The sequence below is a fragment of the Cavia porcellus genome, unplaced genomic scaffold (genome assembly GCF_034190915.1).
Source record: "Cavia porcellus strain 051 isolate PalLab524CR breed Dunkin Hartley unplaced genomic scaffold, mCavPor4.1 scaffold_25, whole genome shotgun sequence".
NCBI lineage: Eukaryota > Metazoa > Chordata > Mammalia > Rodentia > Caviidae > Cavia > Cavia porcellus.
In genome coordinates this window covers 18,524,563-18,537,352 of record NW_026947508.1, presented here as the reverse complement: position 1 = coordinate 18,537,352, position 12,790 = coordinate 18,524,563, and the positions used below count along the sequence as shown (strand labels likewise).

The window sequence follows — 12,790 nt, the reverse complement described above, 5'->3', positions numbered from 1 at the left end:
TTCCCTTTGTCATGTTCGAGCAATTGTACAACGTTTCTAACTCACAGAGAAGTCTGTTGGCAGCAGCCACCTTGGCCCTCAGCCTGCAGAAATAACACCGTGGTGCAGAGACTCGGTATCCCATAGCACCTAGGGAAGCTGTCAGGGAAAGGTAGTGTTACAAGAGATAGCTGATGGCTTTCAATTAGTTGAAATCAATGCCAAACGGGTTTGATTTAAACTTCTTTTATTTTTAAACATTTTTTTGTGTTTAATACCCTTCATCGATTCAGTGCCCAAATGAAGGAGCGTCCACTCAGTTAAGAAAGTCACCTGGTCACAAACAAAATGCATAGCTGTGTTATATAACCCCTGCCTGGAGCCCGGCTGCCGGCTCCCGGGGCGCAGGGACCTGTCTGCACGTGTTTAGTAGCACCTCAGCTTTCTTTCATAAAAGAGCCCTTCCAGGGTATGTTTATTGAGCTACCTTCTTTAATAAAAAATGAGACACAAATACCCCTTTGTTTGCTTCTAGGAAGCTTTCACTATGGGCAGAAAAGTCTGGAACATTCCAGATAATTTTAGAAAAAAGAAAAAAAAAAAAAAACCCAGAAATCGTATACATTGGCGGGAGCCGAGTTCAGCTCTCAAAGAAACAAAATTGTCTTGGTTTCTAAACCTTTCCTCCTTGAGTCTTTAGCAGTAGGTGAAGCAGGAATCAAGCCCCAGGGGGTTGAGAAATGGCTGCTTTGGCTCCGATCATGGAAACCCAAAGGATATCGCCAAAATGGCTTCATCTCCTTTCAGTTTGGAAACCAGGTCTCTGAGCACCTCACAAATCATGGACAAGCCTGTTGTTCTGTTCAGCTCACAAAGGAATCTGTGCATTTGAAGCCCAGGATGGCAGGGAACAGTGATACGATGGAAAGATAGACTCTGGCTTCAAAGAAGCCTGGTGTTGTCCTGGCTTTGCAACTTACCAGCTGCTTGTGTGACTCGGGGAGAGTGCATATTTTTTGATCTGAAAATTCACACCTGTGAATGGGAAATAATACCTCCCAGGGCTATTGGGAAAATTAAATCCTGTGAGATAACTGATGTGACTTGGAGAGTGCCTGGTACTTACAGGAAATTTAAGCACAGACGTAAGAGATGGAAGAGAAGATGGAGGAGAAGGAAGAAGGGAGAGTTTACTGGTATTTCTCCAGAGCTAGTCCAGGGAGTTTCGTTCCATTTGATTTTTTTTAAGTGTTAGGCATTGAACCCAGGGCCTTTGTGTAATGTTGGGTGCTGTTTAGCGGGCATCTCCTTGGCACCAGGCACTGTATTTAAGCTGCTTTGACTCACACTAACCCAGAGAGGCAAGTGCTGCCATTTCTACTTCATGGTCAGGAAACCAAACATGGAAAGGCGGAGTCACTTTCCCAAAGCCACCCATCAGGAAGTAGGGCAAATTTCCTTAGCGCCAAAGCTTCCCCTTTTCTGGAGATCGCTCTCCAGCCTAGCTCTCTACAGAGAAATGGTCCGGGAATGGGCTGCTTCAGATGTGTCTAGAGTCTCTTCCCAGTGCCCAGGAAGGACAGAGGTGCAGTGTAATCAGTGTCCAACTACGGGTCCTGGGAGGTAAGGGGTTAACAAGACCATAAGAGCTTCTTGGGGAGCTAAGAAATGAGACTGAGCTGGGGTCCACCCTCCTCCTGAAGGATCCCTGACCGGCTACCAGGATTGGTCAAGGCAACAAGCTTTGATCCTAGAGGCCATGGTGTCTCAAGGTCGTCCTGCCTTCTACTGACTCTACTAATGAAGCATAAACCTCTGGGTGAAAAAATAGTCCATTTTTCTTGTAACTTTTCTTCAAGGGAGAGAAATACATTAACCAATCACTGATCACCCAGGGGTTATCTAATAGTGGAAGAGGTTACATATAAACAAGTTGGCTTTCTGGTTAGTCCAAGTTAGTTCCCCAGCATCTGATGATGGGGTTGAGCATTTCACTCTGCAAAGCAATGGATTTGGCACTCATCTGAGATGAGGCCAGTGGTAGACCCTGGGCGACACTCTTGGCAGCATTCCCTGACCCAACTCCTGATCAAAAGAGTCAGGGCTGTCTGTCTGTCTTCCTGCAAGCTTGTCTGTCTGTTAGCTATCGCACATGTCAGGAGTCAGCCAGATCCACTTTGGTGGGTTTCAGCAGAGCTCTGTCTCATCTGATGACAAAATAACATCCACAGCTTTTTGACAGGGTGGCAGCGGGGCTGTGGACACGGTCAGGGTGAGCGAGGGCAGGACGCAGTTAAGGAAGAAGCGGGGACTGTATGAAAGATGCTCTGTCGGCCTGACCGCAAGGAACTCGTGGTAAAGCTGCCGGAGAAGTGTGCTTCCGGGTGTGCACCCTGGAGAAAGCTCTTTGGACAGTGGCAGAGATGGTGGCAGCATGGGGTCACCGAGCCTCCGAGTGGAGGTCAACAGGGCTGAAGGTCACCGTTGCAGGCTGCTGGCTGCTGTTGCTGTTTGGGTCCATGGCAGAAGGAGCAACTGGCTTAGGGCCTTTGGGCTCCAGCTCCCGCCGCATCCTCATTTTCCTGTAACGACACAGATACGCAGGGCTGAGTCTCTTTCCTCCCACGGCACGGGGAACAGGCTCTGGGTCCAAGAGATGGATGCGGTCACTGTGAACTCATGCTGCTTAATTGCCAGCCATGGGATTTTACCACTGGCAGAGAATTTAGACATCAACTGGACTGACCCTGCATTTTTTGCTCAGCTTAGATTACATTTACTTTTATTTGTTGCTCTTAACGAATAAGTACAGTGTGACAGAAGTGGCCACATTCAAGCCAAAATGAAAATATTACTGTATATATTTTCTGTTCAAAGCTTTAGTGTGAGTTACATTTTTGCAGGATCCTTATGCTTGCTAGATTGATCGCTGGCATTATTTAAAAGCTTTTTACATAGCTAAGAGATTGTGCTTCAAATGTGAATGCTGGTTTCATTCCACGCGCCATAAAATTCAGCGCCTAACAACAATCATGAATTCTAATGTCTACATGATATTTCACCTTATTGCTATGTCATAATTCTTTTTTTAAAAACAACCTTCAAATTCTCAGAGAAGTTGCACAAATAGTATAATTAATACCCCCCAGTCCTTCACTGAAAAATTCATCAAATTGTTGTTTTCTTGTTCTCTCTCCTCTTCATGCGTGCATAAACATACAGCGCTCTGCTGACAGAACCCAGCTGTCTCAGATTAGGGGGGGGGGCTTCACCCAGATTACAATTAGCAAAGGGGCTTGGTGAGCATTTTCTTTGAAACCAGATAGACTGGGTTTGAACCTCAGCTCTGCTAATTAGGACTGCGCAACCCTTAGGGATGTGAATTATTTCCAATTGCACAGATCAGGCAGTTCCAAAGCCCAGGCATCCCGTACCTGTTGTACATCTTCAGCAGGATCAGAACCACGGTGAAGATGATGATGATCACCACCACGATGGCGGCGATGATGGCTCCAGCACCTGCAGAGGGAACAGGGCGCATGCGCAGGCTGAATGCAGGCTGGGCGGGGCCCACTATGGTACCTGAGGTTCCCCCTCTGAATCAAGGGAAGGAAGAGGCCTCACTGATGACCTGAGACAGTGGCACCTCTGCAGTGGCCATGCACCCCTAACCCAGAAGGGCCTGAAGGACCACAACCCAGCATGTCATCTGCCGGACTCTGTCCTAGGCTGAGAGAGCATCAGCGCAGCTTCAAACGTCTCGTGTAAAACAGACATGTGAACAGCTCCCCAGCTTTTGTTTAAGACAGGTCTTACTATACAGCCCAGGCTGGCCTCAAATTCACAGCACTCTTCCTGTCTCAGCCTCCCGAGTGCTGGGATGATAGGCAAGTACTACCACACCCGGCCTCCCTGCTTTGGATAATACAAAAGTTACAGTTGCATATTGAATGTTTATTAATATTTGTAAAATAATTTATCGATCCTATATCTGAAAAGTCGATCCTGAGAAAATATTCCTAAATGTGGAAAAATAAGCACTTGCTAAAAATATAAACCTCTTCTACATACTGTTTTATAATAAGCTCGTAGACTTCTTTCCATGTAATTACCTTTTCTTTCACTGCTGTTGGTTTTTCTTTTTTCTTGTTTGCAGTCCTGGGGATTGAACCCAAGGCCTCGTGCATGGTAAAAAGTGCAGATATTCCTCACTTATCAACATACCCATTTAATGACTGCTCAGACTTACAATCAAGGGGAGCTATTTGGACTTATCACCTGTATGGTTTTTTCTTGCAAGAAGGATAGTACGCTTTGCTTATACAGTACTGTGATTTTTACTGTAGTTTTATGTTCTGTTATATATTACAATACTGCGTGTAAGAGTAATGCAAATGAACTTGGTGTAGTGGTGCACACCTGTAATCTCAGCACTTGGGAGACTGAGGCAGGAGGATCAGAGTGAGTTCAAGGTCAGCCTGGGCTACACAGCGAGTTCTGTTTCCTGGCATGGTTACACTGGTGTGTGTATTTAGTGACAATTTACCCCCCTTATGATTTGTGCATTTGTGTGAATGAACAGAAACCTTTCTAAAATGCCTTTATTTGCTAAGTTGGTAACTGCCCAGGAGAGCATAATTGCCTAATGAAGAGCCACTAGCTTGGTTAAGTAAAAACATTCCCATCTTGCTGGCTGTCACCATGCCCACCCTGGACCTCCCCTTGAAACTTTCTAGAGATGCATGCAGTGTGTCTCAGTGGGTCGGGTTATTCAGTTGGCAGGGAGCAGGATAACCAGGGGAGCCTGTTCTAAGAGCTGCCCTTCTGGGTCTCCTGCCCTTAATCCAGCCCCCTGTAGGTGCCAGGCTGGGGCAGTCTATCACAGGGAGTGGTGGTGGAGGTGGGCATCTCTGTGTGAGGGGAAGCCTGTGTCATATTCACAGAGCCAAAGGAAATGGCAGAAAGGCACTCAGAGTCTCCCTATACAATCAGGTCTTTCTTTCTTATTTATTTATTAGATTTTTGAAACAGAGTTTTGCTATGAAGTTCAGGGTGGCCTTGAACTCACTTTGTAGCCTAGGCTGGCCTCAAACTCATGGCAATCCACTTGCCTCAGCTTCCCAAGTGCTGAGATTACAGATTGTGCTCCACCACACCCAGCTAGAAACATTTTGAAAGAGTTTCAAATCCTACTGCTCTCTACGACCCTATCACAAAAACAACAGCAGTATCTGGGATTCCAAAAATGGTGCTGGTTAGGCACCGAGTCTCACTGGAGATCACGGGGCTGTTCTAGGACCTGTATGTGACTGAGGCATCTCTTGGAGTTCTCATAACTGTTTTATGTGGCAGTTTCATGAATATCGCCATCTTGCAGATGAGGAAACTGAGGCCCAGAGCATAGACTTCATGTGTTCAGGACCATGCACGTGGCAAGTGGTGGAACTGGGTCAGCACAGAGCCAGCCCCTGTGTCAAGGCCCGCATCTGACCTCTGTGCCCCAAGGGGACCCCGGCATACCCTGCCGACCCTCCCGTGCCTTCAAGCCAGGTTGACCTTACTCTTATAGAGGAAATCTTCTTCCCTCGTGGTCATGTTCAACGAGAAGAAGGTGGAATCCCCCAAAGTGGTGGGAGTGGTCATCTCGACCCTGGTGAGAATGAAAGAGAAATTTCACTCAAAACCCACAGTGACCCTCATCATGCCTGTGTGATGCCTCGTTTGGTCTGCATCTGGATGGCTGTGGAATAGTCTCCCGTGCTGTCCTTTCTTGACAGCACGAGGTCCATGACTAAAATCCTAGAATTGGGGGGTGGATTACAGATAATACTCAAGATTTCCAAGGAATTTCGTTTCTCAAATCTATTCACCAGTACAGTGGATCCCTGAAATTCACGAGGTTATGTTTCTGGAGCACCAGCCAATTGTGAAAAACCAAGAATCTCAGATATGGTCTGAAAAATGCCTGTAAGTGCCTATTTTTATAGTTTAAACTCTAATTTATTAAACCTGCTGTTATGCAGCTTACTTTAATAAAATACTGCATCATAAAGCCGTAGAAGGTGCAGGATGTTTTGGTGGCATCTTAGGAACCTCAGGGATTTAAGAAGGGCAAAAGTGAGAACGGTGGTCCCCCAAATGCAGAAAATATTTTCAGTTTCCATGACATTTGGGGGTTTTTTTGCACAAAATTATTAGCTAGGTTCTAATGAAAAATAACAACATCCACCAAGAAAAATAAAAAAACCCACCAAGAACTGAAGCCATGAACTCTGCACTGTGACCTTTCAGGGGTATACACCACACTCACCCAGTTCCTCCCGTTTCATACCAAATGTCTACTTTGATCTAAAAACCATGTGAGGTGAGTTACCATTGCTATTCCGCTGATGAAACTGAATTACCCAAAGCTACACGGAACCCCAAGTTTACCTATTAGAATTTCGCCCAGTCTGTCCACCTCCCATCCTAGGCTCCTTTCTACAGCCTGCAACAATGCCTGAAAAAGTATTTCTATTTCTTAATTAAAATTAAGCCAGGTGTGGTGGCACATGCCTGTAATCCCAGCTCTTGGGATTCTGAGGCAGGAGGACTGACAGGAGTTCAAGGCCAACCTGGTCTATGTATTGAGCTCAAGGTGAGGTAGCACTACATAGGGAGAACTTGCCTCAAAAAAACCCCAAACAATCCCTGCCCCCAGCCAAAAAACTATAGGACTAAGAAAAAATAAAAAATCAGATTTTTTGAGACAGAGTCTTGCTATATTGCAACTTCTGTGTTCAAATGATCCTCTTTCCTCAGCTTCCTGAGAGTTGGCCTCCCAGTTCCCTGGTACCCCTCCTGGCTACAAAACACCATTTCCAAGTGACAGTTTCCTGTAGCTACAGGCGATGTGCAGGCTCATGGGCGATCTACCTTGAGAATTCTTTAGGACTCTTGTAACCCTGGGGTGCTCTGGGGCCCCAGCACAGCCACTCCATCTTCTGGAGAAGAGAGAGTCTGTACATTAAAAATTATTTTTGCATACATTTATTTTATAACAGTAAGAAAATGTTTTCAGTACAGTGGATTGAACTCAAGATCTTTACACTGAGCTACATCCCCAGCCTTTTTAATATTTTTATTTTAAGACATGGTTTCACTAAGTTGCCCAGGCTGGGATCTTCCTGCCTCAGCTTCCCAGAGTGCTGGGATTTCAGATTGTGACACTGCAATTGGCTAAGAACTTTTTAAGTTATGACTATTTAGATAATAGGAGCCCACATATGTATCGCTCAGGTTTAACAAAAAAAAAGTTTTTTAGAACTAGGAATCAAACTCAGGACCTTGCGCTTGCCAGGCAAGCACTGTGCCACTGAGCTATACCCCCTTAACCCAACAAATAGTGACAGTTGTATTTTCTTCAGTTTGTTTTCTTGTTTTGTTTTGGTAGACTGGGGATTGAAGTCAGGGCCTTTACAGTAAATTGTTCAGCATGGCTCAATTTGTGATTCTCCTGCCCTGGCCTCCTCAGTGGCTGAGGTTACAGGTGTGTATCACAGTACCTAACATGAATTCTTTCTTTCTTTCTTTCATTTATTTATTTATTTATTTATTTATCTTTTTCCTTTTTATCGGTACCAGGGATCGAACTCACGACTGCCTGCTTGCAAGGTAGGCACTTATGCCACTGAGCTAAATCCCCAGCCCATGAATTCTTTATTTTAAAAAATGAGATGAAGTTTAAATCTCTTCTGTCTCAGTCCCATTTCCTCTCTTCCTCAAGTAACCGCTACCTTGACCACTGTCTCCACAAAGTTTTAAAATATTTGTTACACATGTACATATACCTAAACATTATATCAGAGTGCTGCATATTTATGAAACAAATATCCACTGAGAAGCCACTATGCCACCTGGGGATGTGCCGGGTGCTGGGAATACACTAGAAATGAAAGAAAAATCTGCCCTGGAAGTTCATGCTCTACTGCGAGGACCTAGATTTGGTCTTGCCATTCTGGGGCTCAAGTAACAATTATCACCTCGCACTGCATGTGCTATGTTTTTGAGATAAACTCCCATCTTGTAATCCAAGCTAGCCCTGTATTCCCTGTGATCCTCCTGCCTAAGCCTCCAGAGTACTGGGGATACAGATGTGTGCCACCGTGCCTGGCTTTATAATTCCTTTTAAAAACAGAAATATGAAGGGCCGAGGATACAGCTCCATAGCACAACACCTGCCTGACAGGCGTGAGGTTGTGAGTTCAATTCTTGGTACCTAAATAAATAAGTAAATAAATAAAATAGATAAAAATAGAAATACGAGTAGGTGGGCACTGACCGAGTCGCTCAGTGAGAAAGATGTAACACAATCATTGGATAAACCCACAATTAACCCAACATACACAAAAATAACACACCACCGACAAAACAGCTGCCAGTTGTCATGACTGTGCCAGATATTTCTCAATCATGTGCTGATTTAATTAGCAAAATGCTATTTAAGACAGGACTTCCTTTCCTTTGTTTCTTTTCTTTTTTGTTTTGTTTTTCCCCCCTCCGGTACCAGGAATCAAATTCAGGACCTTGTGCTGGCCAGGCCGGCACTGTGCTGTTACGCTGTATCCCTGGCCCTCTTTTCATTTTGAAGGAGGACTCTGAGACCTGCGGCCATAAAGCTCCATCTCTGTAATCATGCAGCTTGGGAGCCTGCATAGCTGGCATTTCAATCCAGGCCTTGCAAACTGTCCCCGAGGTGCCCCAGTCACTGCAAGAATCCATGTACACACACAGGCATGCACACACTTGCACACACAAGCACTGACCGGTAACGCTGCCTCCTAAGGTCACAGGACACAGGCTCCTCCGCAGGGCCTTCAGGGATGACCTCCCTGTGCTGAGTTCCAGGTGTGGACTCCCTCTTGGGTGGACCCTGTTTCTCCTCTTTCTAGAAGAGTGAGCAACCCCAGGGCAGATCTCGCCAGGCTGCAGGCTGTCAATGACATCTCTGTTCCTGCCATCAGCGAAGGTGGGAGGGAGGGTGGTGGAACACCGAAGCCAAAGATGTGGGAGTTGTCATGTGTGGGCCCCAGTGCCTGCCAGTGAGGTGCAGCGGGGGGGGGGGTCCCCCCAGGAAACAAGGATTAGGCAGGGCGAGGTCTGCTTTCACAGGGACAGGTTTATTTAACAACAACAGCAGCAACAGCAAAACAGCACGCACTCAGTGATTCTCGTGAGTGACCACATTTAACCCTCAGTCCTATCCAGTCAATGGGAAGATTCTGCAGAGAGGGGACCTGAGGCCCAGAGGAGCGCAGAGACCCCCTAAGTTCACAAGGCTGACGCAATAAGCGTTCTGCGATTCAGCCTGGGGTCTGTCTGAAGTCACAACTCTTTTTCCACAAACCCTCCCAAGAAGTGCACAGGCCCAGGGGAGCACAGCAAGGAGGTAACCCACACGGACTGGGGTGCAGTGCCCAGAGCCAGAGCCCTTGCCCTGGGCGCCTGGCCCTGACTCCTGCCCGCCTGGTCCCTGCCCTTGACCTCTCTCTGAGTCTCTGTCTCTGGCCAAGCTCCAGTCACATTTACAGAATCTACAAGGAACTGTTGTTCCTCCGGGTTGTTTACAAATGGCCTGGAGTGGGAAGTCAGTTTGGGAAGTGGCCGCGGGTTAGGATCATTTACTTACTGACTCATGGCTCTCTGGCCGGCCCTTGGTCAAGCGTAAGCGCCATTATCTGGAAGATAAATGGTGCCACTCTCTCTGCCTCCTGCCCGACTCCCAAATTCCTCCCTGGATATGACAACACACACATTCCCGACCCCAGCAGACACCCAGGAACGGTCAACTGCAGCTCAGAGTAGGTAACCCACAAAAGCCCTTGATGCTGTCAGTTCATGCAGTTGGGATGATCAGGTTGTCTCCAGGGTCCTCTTAATCCACTTGGCCATGTGCTGGACTCTGTATTCATATCTCTGGAAGACATTCCACACTGCAGTAATTTGTTTTCACATACTGGTTGGGAAGACTTAACCAGATTAATTTGAAAAATCTTTTTCTAAATGGATTTCCCTGCAACGGAGGATAACTTCCCCAAATTTCTCTACAGTAAGTCTATCAACATGCACAAACCAGTGACCTACTGTGACTTACTCCATGCAGTGAAAATACTGGGAATTAGCTTCATTGCCTATAGTTATATAATCAAACTTTGCAAGCCATGGAATTAATTAATTGTGATCCTTTTGCTCAATGCCTAAAGTGTTTTCTGAATATATCTGGTAAAGGCGCTGTTATGGCTTAGGTCTAGATGTTCCTCCAAAGCCTCATGTGGTTTTAGATGGCTCTTTATCAGAGGCTGAAGCTAGAATGTGCGATTGATTGAAGGTGCAATGCTGGGATTAAAAGCGGGTGATTGCTGGATCAGCCCACTGATTGGACTGGCACCGCCCTAATCCTGTAGACTGGATACATATAAGGGGAAGAAAGAGCCCTCCCTCTCCTTCCCCCTCTTCCCTCCTTTCCCCTCTCCCTCCCTTCTCTCACTGCTTTTGCTGGCTTCTGCAGCCATGAACTGTTGCCCCTCTGCCACACTACCCTGCTTTGGAGCCGGGTGATTATGGACTGAAACGTCTACAAACTGTGAGCTAAATAAATCTCTCCTCCTTTAATTTTGAGTGTCAGGTATTTTATCCCAGCACCAAGACAGAAGTAACTATGATAGGCACTGTCAGATAATTTGGAGTTAAGTATTTATTCTAGACAATGTAAACATGTATAACTTCATGTCCTGAAGTCAGATTGTGTTTGGATAAGAAATAACTGTGATGCCAGGTGTGGTGGCACAGTCCTGTAATCCCAGCACTTGGGAATTGGAGGCACGAGGATCATCATGTGTTCAAGACTAGGCTGAACTACATCTCCAGACTCTGCCTCAAAACACAAACAAAAAATCGTTTACTAGAAATATTTGATAATGTACAAAGTAAGTTTGTAATGATACTGTTCAATTTTTATATTTTCTACACCCCACTTTTTGTAAATAATCTCAAAAAGCTTGATAGATAAAATGTATTTCTGTACTACCATAAAAAAGAGAGCCCTTGATGTCCTAAGACATTGAGATTGGTTTCCACCAGGCACCTCACAGATGGGAGATTCAGCACAATTTATCTCTTCCACAGACAGGAGCCTCACCATACATTCCTACCCGGTCCAGAGAGTTACTGTCATGGTTTGTCAGAAAACTGCCCATCGTGGTGGCACCTTGTAGCTTTCACCCATTGGTCCTCGTCCTCTTCTGCTGTCTTTCTGTCCCTTCCGAATGACGACCTGTCAGATCTCAGTGCACCTCTGTGTATAAAAGTTGAGTTCAAACTTGGCTCTAAATTAGGTAACCCCTCTCAGCGCAACGATGCTACCTCCCACCAGTAGGTGGCAACAGCTGTTGGTTGCAGGTTGCTGGTTAAACTCAAGAAAAGGAACTTTCTGCCTTTGAAAACAGCAACTGTATGATCTTTGACAGTTTTCTTTTCTGGGATATTCTCAGGTCCTCCAGAGAATTCATATGGTGATGGTATCCATCATTCCTCTGTCTACCTTAACTATTACAAAAATAGATGCGATTCTGAAGGGGCATGAAATGCTCAGAATGACATTTGTCTTGCTATTTCTCAGTCCTTAACCTGAATTTTACTACTTATTGGTGTGTAACCTTCACCAACTTTTTTTATTTCTTGGCTTTCTAATCTGTAAAGCAGAATAGTCACAGCCCTATGGGGTGTTGGGGGGTGAAAACTTGAAGAAACACTATATATATTATATATATATTATAAATATATATATATATCCATAGTGACTCTGGTAGTGAAAAAAATATATATATATTTGTTTGTTGAGACAGGGTATCATTATGCAGCTCAGGCTGGCATTGAGCTCACTTTGTAGTCCAGGTTGACTTCAAACTCACATGGATCCTTCTGCCTCAGCCTCCTGAGTACTGGGATTACAGTTGTGTACCACCAGGTCAGGCTTATCACGTCCTATATTTAGCATAGTGGCTGGACACAAAATGTGTTGATGTTACACGGGGTCACTAAAAGAAACAGCTCCTAGCAGCCGTGGCACTGCTCACAGACACGGTTGACCTGCACTCTTGCTGAGACTGTGCTTGTTCATGATCAGTCAGAACCCTAACGAGCCAGAGAAAGGACATCATAAACTGCGAGTGCTGTGGAAAATGAGGGGCAGTGCGGCAGAGGAACGGTGTTTATTCTCACGAGTCCACTGCCCTGGGCCCCACTCTACATTTGTGCAGGCGTCTTTTGGAAACAGAGTGCAGGACTCTGCATTCGTCTTTGTCAGTCTTGACCTTGCTGATGTGGGCCTTCGGGAGAGCAGTCCCAGCTCTTCCTGGGTGGCTCTCGAGAATGCCTGCTCGCATTGAACACAGTACATTGTTGAGTAATTCATGACCCAGTGAAGGCTTCGGGTCAAGGAGACCTGGATTGAATCCCTGACCAGTTCCCTGAGACACTTCTGCAGGGCTCAAGATTTTTATCTGTAATGTAGGGCTCACATGTGCTGTGCTGTGGGGTTGTAAGAATCCCTGAGGACCACACGTGCCCAGCAGAGCCCCTGGGGTGCAGTGGGTGCATCCCCAGCCCCTTTTTCCCTCTACCGTCTTAGTCCTGTTTCTCTCTGCTCCTCCTGGACTTTACCTGGCTGAGCACAAAAACAGGGAGGCTGGGAAGCCAGACCTGGTAGGAGGGGCTCACAGGGAGGGGGCTGGAAGAGGCGCTCCCCAGAACTTCCCTGGTACCTCCACTTTGG

General features: G+C 46.0%; 1 protein-coding gene across 2 annotated transcripts in view; it reads right to left on the bottom strand.

Moving 5' to 3' along the window:
- Positions 1 to 209: 209 nt before the first annotated feature.
- The window catches only part of Ncmap (non-compact myelin associated protein), a 34,779-nt gene continuing 22,198 nt past the window's right edge, over positions 210 to 12,790 (bottom strand). Inside the window, exons 1-4 of one of the 2 annotated variants that reach the window (XM_013154169.3) lie at positions 8,784 to 9,535; positions 5,541 to 5,629; positions 3,414 to 3,498; positions 210 to 2,561 (exon numbers count right to left, since the gene is read on the bottom strand). In XM_013154169.3, coding sequence (XP_013009623.1) covers positions 2,420 to 2,561; positions 3,414 to 3,498; positions 5,541 to 5,622 — 309 coding nt within the window. In that variant the 5' untranslated portion in view covers positions 5,623 to 5,629; positions 8,784 to 9,535 and the 3' untranslated portion in view covers positions 210 to 2,419. Of the gene's footprint in view, positions 2,562 to 3,413; positions 3,499 to 5,540; positions 5,630 to 8,783; positions 9,536 to 12,790 lie in introns of those variants that run through there. The other variant, XM_003471122.4, reaches the window with a different exon arrangement.